This window comes from Erithacus rubecula (assembly GCF_903797595.1).
Source record: "Erithacus rubecula genome assembly, chromosome: 14".
Classification (NCBI taxonomy): domain Eukaryota; kingdom Metazoa; phylum Chordata; class Aves; order Passeriformes; family Muscicapidae; genus Erithacus; species Erithacus rubecula.
In genome coordinates, this window is record NC_136666.1 from 11,239,177 (window position 1) to 11,264,663 (window position 25,487).

Below are 25,487 nucleotides of genomic sequence, written 5' to 3' on the forward strand. Positions count from 1 at the left end.
GCCGGCCTGGGACAGCCGGCCCCGAACAGCCGGTCCCGGTGCGGGACAGCCGGCCTGGGACAGCCGGTCCCGAACAGCCGGTCCCGGTGCAGAACAGCCGGTCCCGAACAGCCGGTCCCCGGGGTGGGCTCACCCCTCTCCCCTCTCGCCGTTGAGACTCCCCGGGCGCGGGCGGGGCCGCGCGGGGATACCCCACAACTTCACCCGAAGTTTTCTCGCCGCCTCGTCCCCGTTCGGCGGGTCGCCCATCCCCCGGCGAGGGCACCGTGAGGACGACACCCCGCAGGCTCCCGGCGCGGCTCTCGCTGCCCGCGGGCACCGCCCGCCCACCGGCGTCGGCCCGGGCCCGGGGCGGGAGCGGAGCGGTCCCGGGCGCGCCCACCGCCCCGCCCCGCCCCGGCCCGGCCCGGCCGCCGCCCCCGCGCTGCCGCCTGGCAGGGCGGCGGGTGCCGCGGGAGCTGCTCGGTGCCGCCGCCGCCCGGGAGGGAGGTTATGTAAGGGGGGAGGGAGGCGGCGGGAGGAGGAGCAGGACGGCTCTCGCCGCCGTGCAGCCGCCGTGCAGCCGCAGCCAGCCGGGGCCGGGGCGGCCGCATGTGCGAAGTGGGGACGCGGCCGCCGCTGGCCGCCGAGCGCGGGGAGCCGCCCGGGGGTGCCGCCGCCGCCGAGAGGTGCCGAGACATGGGGTGAGTCCGCCGGGCCCCGAGCCGCGTGGGCACCGCGTCCCGCCCCGACCCGCCGCAGGTGCGGAGCGGGCAGAGCGCGGCCGCCCCGAGAGCGCTCCCCAGAAGCGGCGTTTTATAACGTAATTAATCATTGCCGCCCGCTCGGGAGCCGCCGGCGGAGCGGGCACGCCGCGGAGGGAGAGCACCGGCGGCGAAATCCCCGCTGGAATGAGTGGGGAGGAGCTCGGGGTGTCGCGGAGCGGGGGCCGGTGCGGGGCCGGCTCCGTCCCTGGCCGGTCGGCTGCGGGATGTGCAGCGAGTTCATTGTCAGATGTTTCACGCGCTGGGTCAGCGAGAGCTCTGGCTGCTGGAGGCACACGGTAAACTTGCCTGAATTGTGCCAGCTGGTCCGTAATTTGTGTAGATATTTTTCGCTTTTACAATTTTTTTTTTATATGCCAGTAGTCTCTGACCACATGTGATGACCTCTTGGAGAATTCAGCTTGGTCTTTCCAAAAACTAGTCCTGTATTTTTGCTATTCTCTAACTTACATGAGGGGACAAAAGCCAAATCCTGGCATTAGGGCAATTTGTGAACTAACTATCAGGGAACAAAGGTTAAGGTTGTGCCTTTGGTTTGATCTATATATAGGTTTGCGATCCTCTCGACCAGAATGTCTTGGGGGATTCCAAACCCACACATTTAATTTACTTTATTTTTATCCTATTATGTTTTCTTACACCTTTTCCTTGCCTCTCTTCACCCCCCTGTGGTAAGGAATCGTTCTCCAGTTTCTGAGCTTCCTGTGCTGCTTTCAAATGTCCAAATCCCCCACTATAGATTTGTGGATTGTTGTCAAAGTAATATAATTTGAGAGTATATAGATAAATAATGAATTGAAATGACATGCACGTGTCCGAATGTGATACCCGGCAGTACTGAATAGGCATACAGGGCACAGGGAGAAATAGGATCTGAATATCTCCCCATGTTTCTCCTCAGGATTACAGGGGGCTCACCTGCTTCTTAATTATGCAAAGTCTCACTGGAACATAAAAGAGAAACTGTGCTTGGGGTTGGAGAAAGAAGTATCAAAACCTGTCTGGAGCAGCAGTGCCCCGCAGAGTCCAGGATGCTCAGAAACATCCATCCACGGGAAACTTGCCTTGTCGCTCTACCTGGGTGTCTCTAAAGGCGAATCGTTTAGTTGCTGTCACTTTTAACCATTTCCATACTGGTAGATCACTTTAGCTGTTGCTTGGAGAGAACTGAGTCACAGTGGTCCCCCACCCTTCGTGTCAGTCAGTTGCAGTTCTGGGCTCGGTGTGGTCCTGCTCTGCCTCCGGAGCTGTTCAAGCTGCGAAGGCTTTTGAGAGCTCTGGTTGTGCTCCTGTCTCTGCTGCTACATGCAGTGTCAGATCATGCAGACTTGTACAGGGAGCAGGCACGTTCACTAGTCTAGTTCAGTACCCTCATTTAATGTGATCCTCGCTCATTTCAGTGCACGTGAGATCGAGCTCCCAGTGCCATTCATTCCCGGCTTTCAGCGTGGGTTGTACCTTCCCTTGCACTCTGTACAGAGTTCAGACAAGGTGTTTGGTGAATTTGCATTTTTCCAGTGCCTCACATCATTATCTTGCCATTCACCTTTCTGATCCAGAGAACTTGGAAGTGGGTTTGTGATAGCACGACTGCAGCTGTGGCTCAGCACACGACACAGGAGCAGCCTGCCAGTTTTCTTCCGGTTCAGTCTGTGCTGCAAATCCCTCACCTCTGCCTGCTCCAGCTTTTCCTTCTGTGAAACGGGCCCCTCTGCCCTCACGTGTCTTTGTGAAGCAGGTTGTGGTCAGAGCACAGAGCTCAGCCCTTCTTACTTGGACAAATATATTTGGGCCCAGGCATTCGAGTGGGATTTGCTTCCTGGGCACATTTTGGTGTCACATATGGGGATGTACTCATAGAAATTGTGACAATGACTTGATTCTTAGCTCTTAAAATATTTTTTTCTCTTATGTTTCTTTTTTTCGTTTTCCTGGGGGTAACCATTGCTAATGATTCATTTAAATGCTGCCTATGGATTTGGCAGTGACTGATGGTGCTATGAAACCTGATACAGCTACTTGAGCTTAGCAAAGCAAAGCTATTTAAATTGCTTATTAGCTGTGAGCTGAGCTATTTAAACTGTTGGTTTAGTTCAACTTACTAGGCAGCAAGGTTGTGTCAAGTTTTACAAAAGCAATTTACATGTTTTTTAAAAAACCTCATGCCTGTAATACAGGGGTATGAAAACAATGTTGTAAAAAAGTGACTGGAAAAAAGTCTGCTCCAGTGTCCATAAAAGTCAATGTGAAAGTTGCTGCTGACTGAAAACCACTGTATTTTGGTCAAGCCACTGTTAAGAATCTCACTGGACAAGTGTCTGCTTTAAAGAGAATTAATCTTTTCCCAAATCACTTCTTTCTTCTACCCAGCATATCTGATAGCTGCTGTTACCTCAATCCTTTCAGAGCTTAAACTTCGGCTATTTGAAAACCACAATGTAGCACATTTCCAGCTGTAGAAATTTGTCTGAAAATACCTCCTGCTTTGTCTCCTGCAGTTGCAAGCCAAGGGCTGACACAATCAAGGAAGTGTCTCTGATGTTAGTGGGCTGTACCTACTCATCTAATAGCTGTGGTCTGACTCAATGTGACCTCGGTTTAAGCAGTCCAAGTTAAATTTACAGTTATAAGGATGCTTGAGGTTTTAGTATTAGCTGATTAAAGAAGATGTTGGATAGCTGTTTCATCTGTGCCTAAATTCTTTTATTGTTTTCATTTCTTTAGTATCTCTGTATTTCCTTATCTATCCATTACAAATAATTTCTGTGATGAGGTGTGTGACAAGTATCCAGTTTGGATTAGACCTGTAAATCTCTTCACTGCTGAAGCTGTTATTTATATTGTGTGTTGGATTAAAACTCAACCAATTTAAATATCCTCTGGCATTAAAATTATATTTTAATTCTGCTTTATAAATCATATCAAAATGACAATCAGGCCCCTGAGTGTTAAAAATTATTGCAGATGCTGCACAACCATCTAGGAGTGTGTGCTATACAGGTTAATGGTGAACTAGCTCACAGCTCACACCTTTCTTTTAGCTGACATGAGAGGTCTTCTCTTTGCTGCTTCCTCAGGGGCTAGTGGGGTAATTTAGTCCCCTCCAGCTGGGATCCATCCATACCTCTCCAGATGAGCTTTGAGCCAAGCACCAGGAAGTTTGGAAAAGGAGAATTTCCAAGCCTGGATCAGGAAATGAAGTAACCTCATCTTAAGTAGATTGATCTCTTGAACAAAACTCTGTGCCCCCTGTGATATACTCATGGAAAGGTGCATGGGGCTGTGGTACTGGGGGCAGCCATATGGGATAAGTTTATTATGCACTGACATTTCAGAGATCAGGAAAGTCTGCCTTGCTCTCCTCCCTTCTGCTGTCAGCAGCACTCATGTCCATCGGCCAACACGTGGCTTTATTTGGGGAGTAAAATGCAAAAACTAACGTGAGGGCGAGGAATGAAGGAGATAAACAAAGCAGAAGATGTGATGAAGCTCGTGTTATATGAAGACAGTAATTTTGGAGGGTGTTCACTTTCTGGTACCAGCAGTACTTTAGAAACCATGGTGATAAGCTTTGCCTGAGAAGCTCTGTGGCAGGGAATAGTGTTGTTGCAGAGGAAATTCACCTTGGCTTTTGTCCAGCTCCTGCTGAAATCCACGGGAGTCTCTCACAGGCTCCCTCCAAAGTTTGTCCAGGCCATCTGTCTGCCAGGGAAGGGGAGGCAGAGGATGGCACCTGGCTGTCACTGGGGTCACTCAAAGCAGGGCTGGGACAAGAGTGTGCCTGAATACAGCTGGGTTGGAGCTGTGGGCTCAGGGACTCTCTCTGTGAGATTTTAAGGTCAGCAGCTTCAGCTTGGTCCCCAGCATGGCTCAGGGGGACAGATTATATCCAGCTGGTGATGGTTTTAGTGTTCAAGGAAAGGGATTGAGATCTCTTAAATGCTGAGGCTGTTCATCTCCTGGTTTTTGAAGCAGCTGGCTGGGGGTGCTTGATTCTTCACAGCCTTGGTTCCTGACATAGCTATTTCCATTTTGCAGGGTAGATATAAATGGATGTTATTTTGACTTGGAGAATTCTGTGTCTATGTACAAATACAGGTGTCAGTACAAAAATCAGTAGAAAAATCAAGTCCAGAGAACTTTGGGTTCACTGGAATGATGGGGAAACTCCATTGACCTCAATAGTGTGTAGTCCCTTGCTTATGTTGAACTCATTTATGTAAGGTTAGAGAGGCAGGGAGTTTGGTGGGGTGGGTGGAAGAGAGAAAAAAAAAGCTAGTTCAGAGTTTTGGTGTGGTTGTATTGGGGTGAGTGAACAAACCTGTAACAGTGTTTTGTCCAGGTGACTTTGCCTCTCACAACTGTGTGGGGAGTTCACAGCACTGCAGGTTCATGTGACTGAATTTGTAAGAGATGCATTCACCAAATTACAAGAGGAGAAATCTGCCAGTATCAGAACTAGTTTGAGTGTTCTGCTGCAAATTTCTGGGACACTTGCTTATGTCGACTATGCTGTAGAAAGAGTGGACAGAAAGAAAACTTGATGTCGAGAGTCATCATAGTTAAGTTGCTTTCAGCTGCTAACCTAATTAATTACCACTGTTAATTTAATTATCACTTGAGAAAAAGCTTATAAATAAAATATTCTCCACAAAGCTGGGATGTCCCTCGAGCACTTCTTTCTATTTGAAAAGAGAATGGTGAGTAGGTCTCCTGATAACAAAGGCATAATTTGAAATGTTAAAACGAATTATTTGATGTTCAGTTCCTTTAAACTAAAACTTTTTTTAACTCATCCAGCATGTGATCAAGTATCTCAAACTGTTCAAGCATATTCCCAGCATGACTGAACCTGGCAGAGGACAGTGAGTTTGCTGAGAATGCAAGAGCAAGGGCATCAGCCTGGTTTTGCAACTGGATTTTCTGCAGTGCTGTGTATTCATTTTATTCATTCATTTGGCTCTGTTATTGCAGTGCCTAAGATAAATAGCCTCACCCATGAACGTACACGTCGGGATGTGTAAGCCTTTTTGAATCAGCTGTTGGTTTTCCTGTTGACTTTGTGATAGGGTGTGTGCAGAGTGGGAAAGTCCTTATTCCTCAAGGTAGCTGCGTGGTCAAATCTGTCTGCTTTCACCTTGAATGCTCTCCATTGCCTTCTGCACTCTGTGCACTGCAAATACAGCCTGTGCCTTGTTTATCCTATGATTTGGTCACGGCTCTTTAGGATGTAACTGTGCTGAGAGGAACGTATTTCAACTATGTTTCTCTGATAATTCAGCTGTACGCTGTAAATAGCTGATGATCCTGTTCTTAAACCTCAGAATGTGACAAGGGCACTGCCTTCAAAGGAAGGCAGGAAGTGTTTAAGCTTGAGCATTAAAGCAGCCCTTTTAATGGCAAGAGCAATTAGGCAGGGAATAGACAATTAGTATCTGGGAAGTATCTGCTGCTCCACGGCCACGCACACCCAGGTTAGGGCAGCTGTGAGCAGGGCTTGTACAATACCCACTCATGCAAAATGTACACCAGGAGGTGGATGATGCAGCTGATCTTTGATTGTATTTTTGGTGACACATCCTAGCTGCTCTCTGCTGTTTGTGAGGGGATCTGCCCGCTGCTGCCTGCGCTGAGCTCATGTGTGACACGAGGAGCTGCTGCTTACTCCTCACTGACGTGGCAACTATTAGAGGCTGCTGGACCCTCTGCATCACTTGGAATTGCTTCGTAATGGTAATTTTGCTGCTGGGGTCAGGATTAAAATGAAGATAATATTTTAAATAATTGATGCTCGAGGCGTTTTAGGATTTGTTTAAAAAAAAATGGATGTTGCTGGCTGACATCAGCAAGCGGGACAGCCTGCTAATGACTCATAGGGGAGCAGGAGGCTCTGCTGTGTAGGTGTTCCAGGATTTGTGGGCTTCATGTATGAAGGCTAGCAGGAGCTTTAGCTGCAAAACAACAGTGGCTTTATCATGGAGCAAAAGCATGCAGATTGAGACAGGGGAATGAGGGAAAAGAGGGTGATGGAGGTGTGAGCAGCAGTGAGTGCTGCTTACTGTGCAAACCTGTTCCCTCCAGTGGCACTGCATCCTCCTTTCCTGCCTCCTCTATGCACTGATCTGATTTTATTTACTTGACATGGCTTCTCAAAATGCAAGATTGTAAGAATTCCTGAAGGGACAAACTGTTTCCTTTCCATCTGGAAGTTTCACTGCAGCCTACAGGATTTAGAGACTTGAACCCTTCTGCGATTCAGAAAGAAAATTTCTGTAGAAGTTGAACTTTTCTGCCTATGCATCAAGAGGCCTGGGAGAGCCAGTGTTGCTCCCCATTAGCATTTTCATTATAATAATAATAATAATCCTGCAACTGCATTCTTATCAGGCAACGTTTAGTACCTCAGTGCAGCAAGACAGCAAAGGCCTCTGTGGAATACATTTTAAAATGTGTAGCCAGCTTGTAAAATACCTTTTCCTAAAGCTGCTTCTGCTTGTACTGGGGACCCTTCCTTATGGAACTGTTGTGCTTACTGAATAAATACTTGTTTGATTAATGCTTTACAGTAGATTCTCCTCAGATACAGAACCACTGTATTTCTTGGGGGGAAAAAGATACAAAATTTTAATCTTGCTTGGCTCTGAAGGGAAATCTTAATTTTATATGTGGAAGTGTGAGCATTGAGCATTTTATTTTTAGTATTCAGTTATTTATTGTTTAATCCCTAGAAGAAGGACAGTGTAGCCAGAGCTGGGGAGTAGTCAGAGCTTTTCTTTTGAAAGGTACCACTTCAAGGTTCAGTCTCCCCTCCCATTAATTGTATTGCAATGATTGACTCAAGTTCTCTGCTGTTGGTGAGTTGCTCTGTAATCTGTAGCAGCAACACTTTGTTGTTGCTTTTGTTTCATTCCCTTGTTTTATCAGGCTTGTGTATTGCAGCTTCCCACTATGAATCTGTGGCACACATCTAAAATGTCTCTCTGCAGTTGTTTGTGAGAACATGCAATGTTTTGTGATATTAAAAATGTTCAATAAGAGCATTTGATAAAAGGTGAAGTTCTCTGAGATGGGAAGTGCAGAATGTCTCCAGTCAGCTCTCAGGGCTGTTCTGGGGCATTGAGCTGCTTAGAGGATGTGTGGGAAATGGGGGAAGAGTCTGGCACCTTTTTATCAGTTATTTCACAGATGGTGGTGTCTAAAGATGAGGCAAGAGCTCTGTTCTGGTGGGTAGTTCAGACACTGGTGCAAAGATGGCAACAGCATAGTCGTCCCTGTGTCCCCAGCCACCCCACGTCCTACAAATCACATAGATGAGTTTGTATGAATTACAGATTTAAAACTTGGTCCATGCCTCCAAGTGGCAGATTTGGCTTGCAGAGAGGTGATGACAATGGCCCTTGGAGGATCCCACCTTTTGGGATGGAACAGTTTCTGGCACGCAGGGTGATGTGATGCCAATCCTGAAGGTGATGTCGTCAGTCCCTATCAGCTTAACTTTCTCTCAGAACTGTCAGTTTGGATTATTCTTCCACTGTGTAGGGTGGCCTGGTGTGGAAGTGGGATTTCACAACTTGAATGCCACAAGGTGGTCAGTTTAATCTCCTTCCACCTGTATATAAAAGATGACATCTAGCCACTTCACCCATTTTCTTAAACACTAACAGAGTATATATGCAGTTCCCTTTTTTCACTTTTTTTTACCCTTCTCTTAATATTACTTGTGCTGACTCTGTATCTGGTGTGGTCTGTACATAGCATGTACCTAAGCACTGCCCTTCCAGGTAAAGTCCCTACTTCTTGTACCCTCATGAGGTCCAAACTCCTGATAAAAAACTCCAAAAGCTGAAATACTCATCCCTAACTTGCCAGGAGGTTTCTGCCCAGAAAAGGACAGGACAGAAAGTGGGCAGTGCTCATGGACACAGTGTACAGCAGGGACACAACTGTTGCCCTTGGGTGTACAAGGAGGAGATAAAAGTATCTGCCCTCTGTTCATGTTAAATTCAGTGATTGTCATAATAATCCCCTCTCCTCCAGCTGTGATAGGGACAAATTTATTCTTTTATTAAATAATAAAGGAGATTTAGTTGCCTGAAACTTTACAGCACACAGGTGAATGAGAACTCCATCTTTTCATGTTTATTTTCTGTTTGACAGCTGTTTGTTGCTTGTGTAGTCCATTACAGGAGATAGATAATTTTCTGTTGCCTGTTGTTTATAGAGGTGTTCCTCATAAACTTGTATTTAAAGCGTCTTCTAAAAATGCTCATTCATAAAATCCCATCTAATTTGGTTTATGGTCCTTTTCAAGAAGAACAGAAACTGGCTTGACTGAGAACAGGGATCTGTCGCTTCACTACACCCACCCAATTTCAAGGGAATGGAGCTGAAAGCTTGAGTCTGTAATCTCAGTTAGAATGAAACACAATAGCTGTGAAGCAAGGACCACATCCCACGCTCCAGTGAGGGAATTGTTGGTTTAGGAGTTATTTGGGGTGGATGGGGAGGCTGCTCATCTCCCAGGCAGATCCAGAAATGTGTCTGTGTCCATGTTACCCTGGGGAAATTTTCTTTCCCCTCTGTGCTCTTTCACCTTCTGTGTGCTTTGGAGCAAAGGAATGGGTATTTGTGTGCAATGTGAAGTTCCACTTTGTCTTTTGAGAGCTCTGAAGGACAAATAATTTCTTTAAAGTTTCTGTGTGCTCCTCCAAGACTTTCCCCAGGCAGAAGGTTCTGAGTATGTGTTTTCTGAGACCTTCAAAATTGCATCCTATGGGAGATGCATCAGCTTTCAAGGATGTGGTAGTGTGCAGCCTGATGCTTCCAGCAATCTCTCTTGCCATTCTTTTCATTCCCAGACTTTTCTGCAAAGCCTGTGGTTTTACAGAGGGCTGTAGGGACAACTTCTTTCATGAGCTGGACCTAAACCTGGGGTAAACACCTCTTCTGTGGTTGTGGTTACCTGGTTTTCTCTCTACAGGGAAGGTCTGTTCTGAATTTTTCAGCTGCAGAGTAATAATCCTGCATATGTATTGTTCAGATCTTTGCAAGAACTTTTCTCCATTGAGTGAGAAATTAGCATTTCAAATTCTATGGGGGAGAAGTTGCCAAAGGTTTTTATATTTTAAGCTTAGAGTTTGGAAAGGAATCAAAATATCTAATCCACTTTGCATTCCCTGCTTGGTCTTTCCTCCCTGCCTTATGAATTGGCATCCTTGTCCTTTGGGGGGAGAGCAATATTGTGCAACTCTATATAGCTTCTCTTGTGAAATACCAAAGTAATATTGCAGTGATCTCCAACACCCTTCCCAATAACTGTTAAATTAGCACAAGTGACACGAGGTTGTACTGGAAAGAGTTTATGCTCATCAGCTGCTTTGAAGGATGACCTCTGAATTATTGGCCAGAAGAAAAAATAGTCACGCAACTGCGGGGAGCGATTCGGGATATTCTGTGCTGCCTCTTACTCCATGAAAGAACAGCTGACTTCTGCGAGCTTGACAGGTGGTCCAGGCTTTGGAATGAAGTTACTTTTCCCCTCTTTCTTTTCTTTTCTTTTTCCATCTCCTTTTTGGCACTTCTCCTTCCCCTGCAGTGACGTGTGAGCTGCTGCCCGGGGGCACAGCCTGGCCAGAGCCCAGCAGCTCCCGACCCGGGTCAGTGTTGGCTGGGAGGCACATGGAAAAACACAGGGATAGTCTGTGTTGTCTAGGGAGAAATGGGCAACTCATGTGTTCTTTTGCTGCCTTTCAAGGGTAGTAAAGCTTCCTAAATAAAAACAGTATTTAGGGAGACCTGCAAAAGAGGCCTTAGAAATGAAGTTGGTTTAATACTTTGGTGCTAAAGTGTGAATGTGTGAAAAGCATAGTAAGAATTTGTCACCAGTTGGCACCTTGTCCTCAGTAGCTGAGCAAGTACTTGATCCATTCTGCATACCAACACCAGGCATTAATTTTAGATCACAGGGAGTATGAAGAGTGCAGTTTCCAGCTCTTGACTTGCTGTTATTTTACTTATGGAAAACTGGGGAAACTGATACCTGAACTTTTTTCACCCCCAGCAAGGGAGGTGGCTGTTTCCACTAGCAAGGACTTTCCTATCATCAAAGTGCATGCAAAACAAATTACTGCAGAACACAAAACATTATTTTCAATCCTATTTGGAAACAAGCATGTTCAGAATTTTCTTCTGAAAACGAAGCAAAAAATCATTTAACTTGTGTGATATGGGTTTATTATTCTAGCATAAGCATCTGTGGAGAATTTGAGCTGATTTTGCTCACATTTGTTTGGTATAAATAAGCAGTGAGTTACAACAAAAGAGGATCAAGTCTCCTGCCTGTATTCTCCCATTGTTCTGAAGGGTGAATTTGCAGTGCATAAATCTCATGAAAGGGATAAAATCCTTAGAATGGTTTGGGTTGGAAGGCACTGGAAAGATCATCTAGTTCTAACCTCTCTGGCATGGGGAGGGACACCTTCCATAGAAAAGGTTGCTCAGAGCTCCATCCACCCTGGCCTTGAACACTTACAGGGATGGGGTAACCTGTGCCAGTGCCCCACCAACCTCACAGGGAAGGATCTTCCTATCTAATCTAAACTTGCCCTCTTTCAGTTTAAAGCCATTCCCCCTTATTCTTTCACTACATGTCCCTGTAAAAAAAAATCATTCTCCTGCTCTTCTTCCTTGTACCCCTTTAGGTACTGGAAGGCTGAAAACCCAACTCTCCAGATGAGAGGTGCTCTACCCCTCTAATCATCTGTGTCCTGCTCTGGACTCACTCCAGCAGCTTCACTGGGGGAACCAGACCTGGGTGCAATAGTCCAGGTGGGTCTCAGGAGAGCAGGTCAGAGGGAGAGAATCACCTCCCTTGACCCCCTTGGGATGCAGCCCAGAATATGGTTGGCTTTTTGGGCTGCAGGTGCACATTGCTGAGTCAGTCCTACTCCAGAGACCCTGTGTTCAGGTTTTGGGCAGTTCACTGGATTTTTGGGGGGCAGGGCTGGGTATGTGTCTACCTTTAAAAGCAGGACAATAACTTCAGTATCTTTTGAACCAGAGGGAAGAGAAGGAATGAGAAATGCCAGGAAAAGGAAGTGCATGTCAGTGCTGGCAGTGAGTGGCACTGAGCAGGGGCCATGCAGAGCAGCTGGAATGAGGCACCCTGTGCTCACCAAGCCCTGAGCTCCAGCTGAGGGTCCATCAATAAGCACACTGCCCCCAGGCCCTGGAGCCTGAGCAGGAATCCTGGGACACAGCCCAGCCCCAGCCTGCCCAGCCAGCCCTTTGTTTTATCTCTGTCCGCAGAAAAATTATTTTAGATCATCTCATCGTTTTAAACATTTGGTAAGTGTTAATATACTTTCAGCTCAGTGGAAATAATCACCATATGGCTGTAAGATCTGCCATCTGTCCAGAGACTCTGGAATACAATTAGTCCATGTAGTCCATTTATCAATCTATAAGTGACAATATCCACAGTCCTGGCAACTTGGGCTGCTGACAGAATCAGCACTTGCATAGTCCTACCTGTCTGCCCTTATTACATCAATATATAAATGAGATGGAAAAAATCCCATCATTCAGCTGTGTCCTTCACCCTTGACAGAAGGGAAAAAAGTCTATATTAGTGTAAATGAGACTGAGGAAATGGTATGCTTTAATTTTTGTAGCACTAATTGGATTTTTTAATGTCTAGTAGACCTTAATTTCATAAGGCAAAGCCAGATTTGTGTGCAGTCTTTCAATAAAGAAATACCAGCAGGGCAGAGTATATCACAGGCCAAAAAAATATTATATCCTCTCCTGTTGTGTTAATTTCCAAGGCACAAAAAGCTAAATACTACGAATATGAGAAAAGTCATCATTAGCATTGTACAGGTAAGAATTTATTTCCAAGGTTTCTTGTTTGACTTCAGAAAAGCGAGAACAGAGTTTTTGAGCAGAGTGAATACATATTTTTAAAAGGTCAAGGCCTTTTGGTTTTAAAGCTATTAATGATCTGACATTATAGGGGTTCTGACTTTTGACTGCTCTTGCCAATCTCTCCCCTGGCCTGTGTCCTAGCCTGGCCCCTCAGGACTGTCACCTCCTTAGAAATGGGGTTAGATTTGGAATAGCTAATGCATATCCAGAAAATAATTTGAATGTCTTATTTGGTTTTGCATATTACCCAAACTCATCTTGCATAATAAGTTTATAAAAGGCATGTGTGCTATGTTTTGTTTATTCTACAAATTTTCAGCCAGCCCACACTAATTTTTGAGACTCTGCTGACAGGAAAATGTAATTTTTTTGACATGTTTGCTTTTTAGCTGTAGTTATGGAACAAGCATAGCTTGAAAAATGCTGATACTTGAAATTAAATCCTTCCATACCCCACAATATGTATAACCTGTACATAACCTACCACGTTGGAGGCATTGACATGCAGAAATCAGAAGAGCCTGGGAACAGGTCTGTAGGGATCAGAAATAGATGACTATTGAGGTTCAGGAAGTTCTGGGATATGTTTCCCCCTATGTTACCTGCAAATATGTACATTTTGCAGCGTAAGCAGGTTGCAGGGATTTAGTTTTGTGGGGTTTGTGGCAAGGGAAGGGGGTTTTCTTGTTTTGTAGATTCTGAGTTGTACATGAATAACCTGTTGGTTAAGTTTTTCAGGTTAGTAGTTCTCTCTGAAACTCAGGACGCTGCCAGAGGATCCTCACTTTTGCACCAGAGCTGCTGACAGCTTTTTATACCAACAAATAATGTACATCTCTAAGATCTGTACTGTAAATCTGACAGCTACAGATGGTGTTATATTTTTAAAGATCAAAGTGAATAATGTTAGCTTCTAAATGTTTGAAATTTCCTTTGTATTTTTAACCTGAAGCAGAAGAAATGTGTCATTCTGTTATCTTATTGGCTGCTAGGAAATACACAGGAGCCAGGAATTGTGTCCCCCAGTTCCTGAGAGCTGCAGGCAAGCAGCAGCCAAGGCACTCTGCCTGTTACTTCTATTTCTCTATTAAAATCACCAGGAAAAGGGAATCTGCTTCTTTTCAGGTTGTCTAATGTGAACTGCACTGGGAGGGGACTATGGCTGGCTCTAGCCATGGCTCTGTGCCCAGCACCTTGCCCTTGCCCTGCTGCAGCTGTGAGCACAGGGCTGTGCTTGCACTGGAACCTCCCTGTCCAGTTTTTAATACACTGCCTTTGGTGCTCTTGACCACGTTTGGTATTTTGTCTTGTGCATGATTTGCTGTAGAAGGAGGCTGGTAGGATCAAATCCAGTTAAACATGGCAGTGCTGTTGCCAGCCTGGTGTTGTTCCCAGCACAGGCATGTCAGCACATGCACTGAAAACCCAGTGTGGGCATTGCTTTGCATCTCCCTCATCTCTCACAGAGCAAATTGCCTATCCTTTAATTGCTTTTAATTTTTACATCCTCCAGTTTCATTGAAGACGTGCAGCCTTGTGTGTAGCCCTCTGTTGGTGCCCTTTTCCTCGCAGTCTGGTGGGTGCTGAGGGCTGAGGCTGTTGCTGCCCCAGTGCTGTGGTGGCAGCCTGGGTGGCAGTGTGTCCCAGCTCAGGGCACGTGCTGCTGGCCACCAGGTCAGGCAGAGCCCTCTCGTTTGCCTCTGACGTTACAGCTGGTAGAATTCCTTATTTGATCCTTCAGGCAGTAGATCAAAAAGAGTTATACAACTTGTTCTTTAAACTGAACTGATTGGCTTTTTTTTCCCTCCCCTAGTGTAAGTGGAAGAAAAGCCTCAGGGGAGAGCATTTGAATAGGGCATGGGAAAGCATATCGATAATTACATGCATGGATTAGTGCACAAAAGCACTCCCCTCCAAGGATCTGCTTAGTGCTGTGGCGTTGGAAATAATGGAGTGTTTAATCATATTATTTTGCAATACTGAAGCTTTGATTACGCCACTGATTGAAATCAGCTTTTCAGATTGCTTTGTGTGAAGATATCCTCATCACCCATGCAAATTCCTATAGCATGGGAGGAGAAAAAGTCATAAGGCTGCTGCCCTGGTGGTGTCAGTGGGCTTTACATCCACACACGTGGTATTTCACTCCAGTCTTCTGTTTGTAGGTACTGTGTGTTTTGTCCATACATCCTCTGACATTCAGTCTCTTCATTTTGTAAATATACATGAAATAACTGATACAACCTCAAATTACCCCAAACCTTCTGCCATGCAGAAGTACAAAGGATTAAAAGTAGTAATAAAGATTCCACTGCTGCATTGAAGGAATTTTCAGCTTGTTTATAAATGCAAAATAAACTCCTTCCCAAGGCCAGCTGCGTGAAATAGACTTTGGTCCATGCAGGCACATCCGTGGTCCAGAGCTGGGCATCTGAGCATTCCCTGTGCCCTTGGTCTGTGCCAGCATGGAAACTGCAGGGAAGGCTCTGGGAGAGAATGTGCTCCTGCAGACCTGCTCTCTCCACTCCAGGGTTTACACTTTCAATTTACAATGGCATTTCTCCCTGAAATATTACAATGCAAACATTGTGCCACAGAGGAGGCTGTGCTGAAAGCATTAACTTCACTGAGCTGGGGTGAGTACTTTTGAATTTTGAACCAGTCCAGAACAATAGGATGACTCTGGGGGGATGTTCACATGCTGATCCAACTTTGTCACAAGATGGGGAGAGGTGCTGGGTGTACACAGAGTACAGGTATTTTTTTTCCAATTTGCAGAGTTTGAATTCACACCTTTGCAAATGGGAGGCTGTGGTAACATTACTGAGGTGCAGATTTATGGATCCTCTTTAAATGTCTTCTCAGAATAAGAACCTGAAATGATCAGTGACACGAGTTTCACACACATGTGCCTCAACTTGTTTTTTTTCCAGTAAGTAACCTTGCCTATGGAGGATTAGCTCAGGGTTCTGTCACTTGCTTATGGGTGTTTATTCACAGTGCCTTGAAAGGTTAATAGACCTCTGGAGATGGCCCCAAAATAAAGTGTGAGCTTCCTCAGTGCCCAAGTTAAACCTTTTAATTTGAATATTGGATTCATAAAGGCACAGTGGTGTTGTGAGACCTCACAGATGTTACAGTGATTTTCATACTGAGAGCTTTTGTCCTGAAGATTTATTCTTTTGGATTTACTGAGCTGCAAATCAAAAATGAGTTTAATTGATGTCTGTGCTTTTAACAGACAATTCTTTAGCTAGCTAGTATTATTCTAATTTTTTTTTCTCTCTAAGTAACTGTAACTATTATGTTCCCTAAAATGTAAGAAGCACTTTTGCTAATTATATTCTTTTGAAATAATAATGCCTGCAAATGAAGGCAGCTAAAATGATGGGGGTTTTTTGCACAAATTTCATATATTTCTTCAGGTGAGTTGATATCAAATCTAATACCAAGTGGGCACCAGAGAATCATGACTGGATATTTGAATGAGTTGCATGACCTTGCTCTTGATTAACACTGCTGCCAGATTCAGCACTTCAACCACATCATGAGGAGCTTGGTCTGCCTGTAAAATAGGAATTTCAAGACTGAGAAGGACTTTGAGTAAATTAGTAGCTGTTTGTTCCTTGTTCTTTCTCTTTTGGGGGCAGTTCAGCTTGGGTTTTCCAGGAGTCCTGTACCTTCCACCCTTTTGGAAGGGAATGTCACCTGGGAGCACAGGGCTGGACTGGCAAGTATTGACAATGGCACTTTCAGAGGTGCCTGTGTGCTTTTTTTTTATTATTATTTGTTTATTTTTACAATGAATAAAGAGCAGCAAACCTGGGTGCAATTGCCCCCTGCCAGCCCAGCCCATCAGTCCTGGCAGGTTCTCCCATCCCCTTTTACAACTGATAGTAAATCCTCCCTCTCTCTCAGCCCTGTATTGCTCAGGGTTACATCTCCATCCTTACAAGTAATTTTTGCTGTGGAAATAAGGGTGAGGAGGAGGGATTGTTTGCACTGCAGGACCAATGGGAGCTGCAGGAGGGTGGCTTGCAGGCACCCCATCCCACCTTCCTCCACAGTGTGGAGGAGCAGCTGTCAAATGCACTGAGAGCTTCTCTCTGCTCTGTACAGACTATTAATTCTTTTTTTGTTCAGTGGTGAATATTCAGCTTTTGATTTAGCCTTTTGAATTCACATAGTCAAAAACTTCCCTGGGTAGATGTGGTATAAAAGTGCCCTGCAATGATAGTGATAGCAGAGCTGCAGAGAGGAAATGAGGGGATGAATTTTATTTCCAGGCTTGCTAGTGGCTCTGTTATCCTGGGATGCCATCTCGCTCTCCATGGCTGTTTCCTCAGGTGTAAAATGGAGCCATTACCCACCTGCTCTCCTCATGCTGAGTTTTGCACCCTTGCAAGTTGAAACAGGCTCTCATTTGCTCTGCTGGTTGTGTGCACTGGCAGCCAACAGCAGAAGCTGCCTGTGGCAGCTGATGAGATCTGAGTGACCTGGATTAATTAGCATATGGCAATTTGGGAAGGGAATAAACTGCCTGCTCTCATAAAGCCAGTTGGCTGCTGCCATGTCCAAACAATGCACAGATTTAGAGTCTGCCTCTCCCCAGCTCTGTGTATTGCCTGTGCTGAGTGGGCTCAGGCACTGTCCCGGTCCCTCACTCGATTATTTAGAAACTAATTTGTGTGGTTCTCTTTTTTTCTGAGAAGATTTGATCCAAGATGGCACAAGCGTTGAGTGCATAGAGGTAACAGGTTGGAGGATAAGGAACTCTAATTTTTGCTTGGAGCAAAGGTTAATATTGTATATGAAATGCAGCCACTGTGCTAATTGCTGTGTGTGACACCACAAACTGCAGCTTCTCCCCACAGCACTTATGTCTTCATCACCTGCCTTTACTTCAATTTTGGTGTTTGAGGTAGAGAGGTTGGTTGTTTTTCAAAGCTTTTTATGTGCATGTATACACAAGTGAAGAGTTACAAGTAGATAAACTTCTTTAAACAGGTAATTTTGAGGCATTTTAACTTGCCTGGACTTTCATCAAGTTGAGTATTTCAAATAGGAGAAAAATCTCCATCAGATCTAAATAAATACAGATGGCACTCCAAACTGCAATGTATGTTCATATAAGATTAATTCTTTTCATTGCACTGTCAGGCAGCAGTAGCAACGTTCAGTCCAAATATCACTGGCACCAATTTTACCAGGTTGTGTTTAGCAAATACAATTTTTTGTATTGGGATCAATGATGGAGGATATGTCACAAAGTAGGATTTTGCATTTGCATCTACTCTTCTTTCTTGAGAGATTCTCATTATCTAATACTTGTTACAGCAAATCACTGCAGATCTGCTGGCACTGTCAGGTATTATAAACTCAACATGTGCATGATGCTGGGCTGTAGCAGAAAACACCACGTTCCAAAATCTCTGTGCTGATGTCTGCAGGCATGTGCATCCTCCACCAAATGGCAGATATATGGAGACATGTGCTTTTAAAAAATATTTTTATTTCAATTGATAAATTAGACAGTGAATGCAAAGTTTTACAGTTAGTGTGCGGAGAGCACAAATAATCCTGTGCTGTAAACCAGGAATCCTTATCCCAGAAATTTTAAACTATCTGCTAGTGAAAATTTAAAAAAATGTGTTTTTAGTGGTTTTGCCTCCAGTGGAGGCACAAATACACTTGATATTCCAGATCATACAGAAGTTATTTTTTTCTCAGGCACTTCATGGTCAGTGCATCCTCCTGGTGTGCACTGGGCACTCTGTGCACTTAAACGAGCCTGGGTGCTGGTCCCACAGGCTCCCACGTGAGTCACCTTGTTTTGGTCACTAGCAGAGAGGATTGCTGCAGTGCAGAAGTGTTTTCTCATCAGTGCCTGGTGTGGAGCTGGCTCCACATGGACCCAGGACTGGGGCTGTCCCGAGCTCACTGTGCCACCAGCATCCCACAGCCCGCAGGATGCTGCCTGCCAGAAGGACTCTCTGCAGCTCAAGTGATTTAAATCACTGTGCTCATGATTCAAGTGATAAACAAGGAAATTTGAATTAAATAATTTGAACTTTTCCTAAGTGAGAGCTCATTCCCGTTGATTAGGAAGAGTAATACAAAACACATGGCTTGCAGCTAGTCGCACTTGTGAAATTTGGCATGGTTGTATATTAACCAGAAAGTGATACTGTATCTCACACAGCTGTGGAGCACTTCGTTAGCTCGAGAAGCTTGTGGTTTGCTTTTTAAATTCTTCAGAAAAGGTTAATGACATTGAAGGAGAGTGGTTGTTTTTTACTTGAAATTTTTCTCATATAAAGCAAGGACTGAAATTAAAGGTCGACTAAAATGTGTAAAACCATGACTTGAAAATTGAAATTATAATTATAAAGCATGCTCACCATATTTAATAATAAAAAAGCATTTTCTGTCTTAGTTTATATTACCAAATATGGAATTATTAGGTGTGATTTCTCTACTTTTCACATTCGACTTTTCAAGCAGCTTTACTCAGCAGTGGATGTTACTGTCAAATTGATTTTTAAACAGTTGGGGTTTTTTTTAAAAGAGTATTTAATCAATCATTAAAGACTTTGGTTAAAATTCATGAGATTTTAAATATTCATAAATTCTCTTTGCCTTCATGTGTGGGTCCAAGCCTGGCTGGCAGTGCTGCTGCTCCTGCCTCCCCTGGCAAACCAGCAGAGTCACAGAACGACCAGCTCACAGGCTCAAACCATGCAGAATGTGCTGCCAGAGCTCCAGTTAGCACTGCTTTGTTTCATCATAACAGCTGATAAATCTCTGATAAAATGAAAAGGAAAGGAACCCTGGGAAATGAAGTCATTCCTCTACCAGTTAAGTGCTTTCTTGAACGTAGAAAAGTTACGAGTAAGACAGAATAATCATTCTCAATTTGGAGCTCTGTGGGGCCAGGGTGAAGGGTTTTAAAAGTGCCTAATTTAGCATTTCTCTTGAAAATGGAGTGCCACAGTTTCATAGCTGGCTGTGAATGCTTCAGAAGTCAGAGTAGTTTGGGATGCAGTGCACGTTTGCCCCGTGCTGAAGCCGTGCCTCTGGTGTTTGGCACTGCAGTTGGCTTTGCCATCCTGCTGTGGGTGTGGGAATGTGGTGGCACCAGCTCCTGGTGCTGAATCCTGGGCTCCTTGGGCTGAGCACAGAACTGCAGCAGGGCACACACAGCCACAGAAATGCATCTTCTTCTCTTAATTATTATAAGGCAACACCAGGAAATCCAGGAGGTTCTGTTCTGGGGATGCTTTCACTTCTTCGGGGAGTTAAAACAGTCTGGGGGCTTTGTAGAGCCCCCTATGGCAGGAATGCCAGAGGCACATGGAGCATCCAACTGGCCCTTCCAAATCTGAGTCCCAGCTAAAGGTCAACAGATGGGTTACCTCAAATGATTGGAAGTGTTAAAGTTTGCACAATGCATTTCCTTATTTTTAATAATTTATCATCTAGCACACTATCCCTGTGACACAGAAAGACAAAGTGCAGGTGGGCTTCTTTGCTGCTGGTAATCATAGGATTAGAAACAGAGGTTTTGCCTTTACTTCTTAATAAAAGAATGAATGGATAGATGGATATTGGCAGCCCTGAGCTTCACTATCCATTGATTTATCCACTTGGATGTATATATACAGCTCCTGTTTCAACACAAGCAGCTTCAAGATTGCTGAACAAATGGAGATAGATAGTTGTGGGGCCTTTGCCTTCATTCTACTTTTATTATCTCCAGATTTACTTTATATGCTTACTGCCCCTGCTGCAGAGCAGCCAGGCATAGTTTTAACAGTGTTTTCTGGTGTAGTTGAGATAATGTAACAGAATTAAAGTTGTGGAATACATTTGCATGGAGGAAAATTCTTAACATTTAGACTACAATATTTAGGTTATATTACCCTGTTTTTAGTAGAGTCAACTGCAAATATAGAACTCTGTAAAAGGTGAAAACAATTCAAGATTTTTTTTTCACTCAGAGAATGTATATTTCTTAAAAGAGTAAACATTTTTGGGGAAACTTCCCCTCTCTGAATTTTATTGTTGCAAACTCCACGACCTCTGTAGGTGTTACAATGTTAATCCCGTGTAATGGATAATGAAAGTGTTTAAAACGTTAAGGAAACCTGTCCCTTTCCACCCAGCTGAGGATGGCATTGGTATTGGCCTGTGAAACCAGAGCTGGGTTCAGCAAGTTACTGATAAGGGAAAACGGAAGCAAATGCTACTCTGACAGCTGTAATATGACAGTCCCATTGTCATTTCAATTTATTTTGAATAGCTATTTTACATGGTTCAGCACAGCTGTCTGTCCAGAAACCTGCAAGCCCCTGGAAAAATGTAGAACTTTGTGTAAGTCTTGTAAGGAGAAAACCACTCCTTCATTTTCTCCTTCCTCAGGCCTTGCTGGCTTTGTAAGTTCACTTCATGTTTCCTGAGCTGACTGTACTCTTGAGTCACTTCATCTCTTTGATATTTGGAAATTTACTCCCTTCAATTTTAATTTGAATTTCTGAGTGGTAGTCTATTGTAGTACCATTGTTGTAATTCTGTCAATTAGCTATTCATGATGTAATATTTTGTATGGGACAAGAATATATTAAGTAGTATGCTTAATATAAAACATTATATAGTGTAGCTTTTAAAAACCAAAAGCATGAAAATCCATATGACAACTCAGTAGAGCTTGCATTGCTGTGCACTTCTACTGCTAAACTCGGATTAAACATATAGTTGGCAGTGAATTTAGTTTTATGGCATTTAAGAAAGGCTTAATTCTGATCTTTAATCTAGATGACTTTGTATGTATCACATTTGGTTCTTTTGCTCTTGTGTCTTCTCTGCTTTTCTGTGTGATTTGCTTGGTCACATATTAAAGGTAAAACACAACCCCTCCATTGTGTGAACAGTTTTATTGAGGAGGAAAAGAATCTGAGGAAGGCTGGTGTTTAGAAACAGGATGTCAGGGGTGCAGTGTCACCCACTGAGAGCTGAAAAGGCATTATCTGTATCAGCACTAGAGTTTGGTTCTGTTTCCTTCCCCCCTCACTTCCCAGGGTGATTGACTGGTTTGCATCTAATGAAATTTTCATGCACATGCACAGAACAGTGGGATTCTGAGGAGAGAGATTAATATTCCAATAATTATACCATGCCTGTATGTCACTGGATCCTTGCTGCCCTGGCTGTAGGTAGCAGTTCACAGGAATGTCAGCAGGAGGAAATCCAGCTGTGGGGGCAAATATGTGGATGGGGAAAGAATGAATGTGAATGTCCTATCCTGGAAATAACTATTTTGAGGAATAGATGGGTACTGGTGTGGTTTAACATGGGGAGAAAAAAGCCAGTTGTTTCTTGGGTGTGGCAGTAACTTTGGGTGCTGAATGTCATTGGTGATGCCAAGGAAAGGCATCAAGGCTGGAGTGTGGCTCAGCAGTGTCTCTGCTCTGTCTTGTCATCTGGGGGATTGCCAGGTGCTCTGCCCTGTGCTTTCAACCTGCCTGCTCAGGGCTGGGCTGCTGGGGCATTTCACCTTCTGCAGACTCATGCACCCCTTTCTCCTGTCCCTATTCCAGAGAACAGCCCATCTTCACCACCAGAGCCCATGTCTTCCAAATTGACCCCAGCACCAAGAAGAACTGGGTTCCTGCAAGCAAGCAGGCTGTCACTGTTTCCTATTTTTATGACAGCACGAGGAACAGCTACCGGATTATCAGTGTGGATGGAGCCAAGGTAGGAGGCTGGAGGGACCCACCTGTTTCTGTGTGCAGGGGGGGGGACTGGCAGCCCTGGCTGAGCACACACAGGGGCTGCATTAAATACAGGCTGAATACTCCATTTTTCACATAATCCATTATGGAGACTTGTACTGGTAATTGGAAAAACACAGGGCACCCTAAAAGTGATTTTGCCCAGCTTTGTTGATTTCATCTCTGAGGAATTGGGCTTCAACAAGTGTCCAAATTGAGTCAGTAGCACGGTATCTAAAACAGCCACCTATGATAGGGTAGATAAGGCTGAGGCCTTTCTGGTGATAAAAATGTTCTTTCTAAAAGGAATGGGGAGACAGATACATGCAGACTATAGCTTTTAATGTAAATGTCAGCTGCATCTTCACTTTTGCCTGGCTGAACTATTTACAGTTTAGTACTTAATTTTCTTCAGCTTTCGCACTGGAGTTCATCAGCCTTAGGTGACAAGTTAGGCATGAAGGCTCTTCCTCCAACCTTTATTGCTAATTTGTTTTGAATTACCAGAGAGCGTGCTCAATATTTGCTGTAAGAATCCAAATCAGTCGGGCTGAATAGATTGCTCAGACAACTGTATTTATTACAAACTATATTTATCCCTCTGATTAGTCCCTCCAAAGTCACTTGATGGGTGACCACTTTCCCCTAGCAGACCCCAGTCTGAGATATAAATTAAAACATTTTGCTCATGTACAAAAAATCATCGGTCATTTCTGTCACAGCACAAACCATGGGGTAACAAGATGAGTTTACAGCCTGTTTATCTGTGTTCCTGTTTAGATAAGGATGTTAAAATATCACTCTTCTGGGAGATAGAGATCACAGAAATCATCTGTTATTAAAGCTTTTCTATTTGTCATGCCTCTTTCACATCTTTGTTTGTCCAAACATCTCCTGTGCTATATTTAGCTATATATTGGCTTATAAATCAGCCATACTGCCTGCTGTAATTGATGGTAATGTTTCATTGACACCAGTACAGCATTAGTATCTCCCCATCACGCTGCTGTTTCTGCTGGTGCCTTCATTCCCAGGAATTTTTGGTTTGCAGCTGGCACACACAGCCCCTGTGACCTGCTGGGGCAGCTGAGCCCCCTGGACTTGCTTACACCCCATGGGTGCTTGTGCTGAGGCTGCTGTGGTGGGCTGGTGGCTTTACAAACCCAGAAAATGTGACTTCCAAGCCAAAACTGCTGCACTCGCAGCAGGGGCTCGCTTGGTTTGTGGGCATGCATGCATTAAGGCCAATTAATAAAAACAAAGTAATTACTGCATGTGGTGGAGGGAGCTGCAGGGGCAGCATATGGCCACAGCCAGAGGTCCTGCCCAGAGCTGCAGAGTGTGTGCAGGGAGCAGGCTGGGCACACAAGCCTTGCTTTGTCACTTGCTGAAAGGAACATCAGAAGGAACATCCCCCCATCCCCCTTTTTAACATGTCCCAGAAGAAGGTGAGCTTGCCATGATTAGAATTCTCCCCTGGGGCTTCCCAAGCAAGAATCAATTGCTGGCCACATAAATTATTTCTCTTGTATTGAATCTTTGCTGATGAAGGAACAGGTCAAGAATAGATTCTACCTTTGTGCTCACCTCTGGAGAGTCCTGTGACCCTGCCTGTCCAGTTTAAGATAATTGGGGGGGAAAAAAAAACCCAGTGTTTTTGCCAAAAGAAGTTACAAGTTGCATTTTCCCCTTTAAACAACTATTGTTTAGTGTTTTGACCTACTTTTACAAGCAAAAATGAAACTGGGTAGAACTGTAAGGAAGAATATAGGCAGCTTCAGATGATGGTGTCCTGCTTTCTGTACATCTCATTAGAACAGTCTTCCGTGTGTTGGCAAATACCAGATGGATTAATGTGACAGCATCACTGTGGGCATAAGTTATGGCTGCTTTAAGGACAAAAATGCTGAAGCTCAAGTAAATGAAGGGACTTGGCCCTAGAAGGAAGGCAGTGATGAAGAATGTGTATCTCTCACAGTTTTCCATCCTTGTCTGCTCTGCAAAGGGGCTGTTCTAATGATTTATTTTAGACAAACATATATGATTCATGTTGGCTTGCAGAGAAATTTCAGTTAAATCCAACTTGTATGAAGATGTTGGATTCATTTGGGTTTTTTTATTTCAGCTTATGTTGACATTACATATTAATGATAAAAATATTTTGAAGAGGTCAAGAATACAGAGTACTTCACTTACATATTGGTCATCACCTGGTTGCATAAGCTTGACTTTACTTGTATTCAGCATGTCACCCTGGGCAGTGTGTGGAGGAGCTGCTGGCTGTGAGCTGAGCACAGGGCAGGCTGTGCAGTGTCACCCCAATGAGTCCTTTGCTCCTGATGAGCACTGACCTGATGGGCTGTGATCCTCTCAGGAGAGGCTTCCTCAGGCAGCTGCTGCTGTCCTCACAGGTCTGGCCCCTCTGCAGTGCCCTGTCCTTCAGTGCCAGCATCTCTTCCAGCACACAGCCTGTCCCTGTCTCCTCCTGTCCCCACTCACCCAGGGTGCAGGGCAGAGAGGAGCAGAAGGATTTAGCAGTGGGCTTAAGGCACTGCTGAGCCCGTGTGTTTCAAGGTGTCAGTATTGGTAACTCAGTTTGTGAGCTGGCTGGCTCTGCTGCCCACTGCCTGTGCCTTACCCCTTGGGGAGGGATGGGAGAGTCTGGATGCTGCACGTGGAGGTGGTGAGAAAAATGGAAGAGAAAGAGAGTAGGGTAAAGATAGGAAGCAGAGTGAAGTCTGGGGAGCTTAACTCTTCCCTTGCAGAGGAGTATTCAGGAGTCCAGTGTGCAGGCCAGCCAGGAGAGAGCATATGCCTGCAGGTGACAGATTTCTTTCAAATTCTTCCATCCCAATAACAAAGCCATTAAAAAACCTGAGGAATGAAGCACTGCAGAGAGCCTAGATTCCAAACAGCTTGTACCACTTTAATTCCTCATGTTTGCAAAGCTAAAGACAACAGCTCTTCTGATTCTTGTTCTTTCACAGAAAAACAGGTGCTGTGGACAGCAGCTTACAATTTATAGCAA

General features: G+C 44.5%; 1 protein-coding gene across 5 annotated transcripts in view; it reads left to right on the top strand.

Annotated features, from left to right (window-relative positions):
* Positions 1–429: 429 nt before the first annotated feature.
* The window catches only part of HOMER2 (homer scaffold protein 2), a 51,056-nt gene continuing 25,998 nt past the window's right edge, over positions 430–25,487 (top strand). Inside the window, exons 1-2 of one of the 5 annotated variants that reach the window (XM_079318171.1) lie at positions 430–683; positions 22,286–22,442. In XM_079318171.1, the coding sequence (XP_079174297.1) occupies positions 592–683; positions 22,286–22,442 (249 nt within the window). In that variant the 5' untranslated portion in view covers positions 430–591. Of the gene's footprint in view, positions 684–808; positions 1,043–22,285; positions 22,443–25,487 lie in introns of those variants that run through there. The other 4 variants (XM_079318173.1, XM_079318169.1, XM_079318172.1 and 1 more) reach the window with 4 other exon arrangements.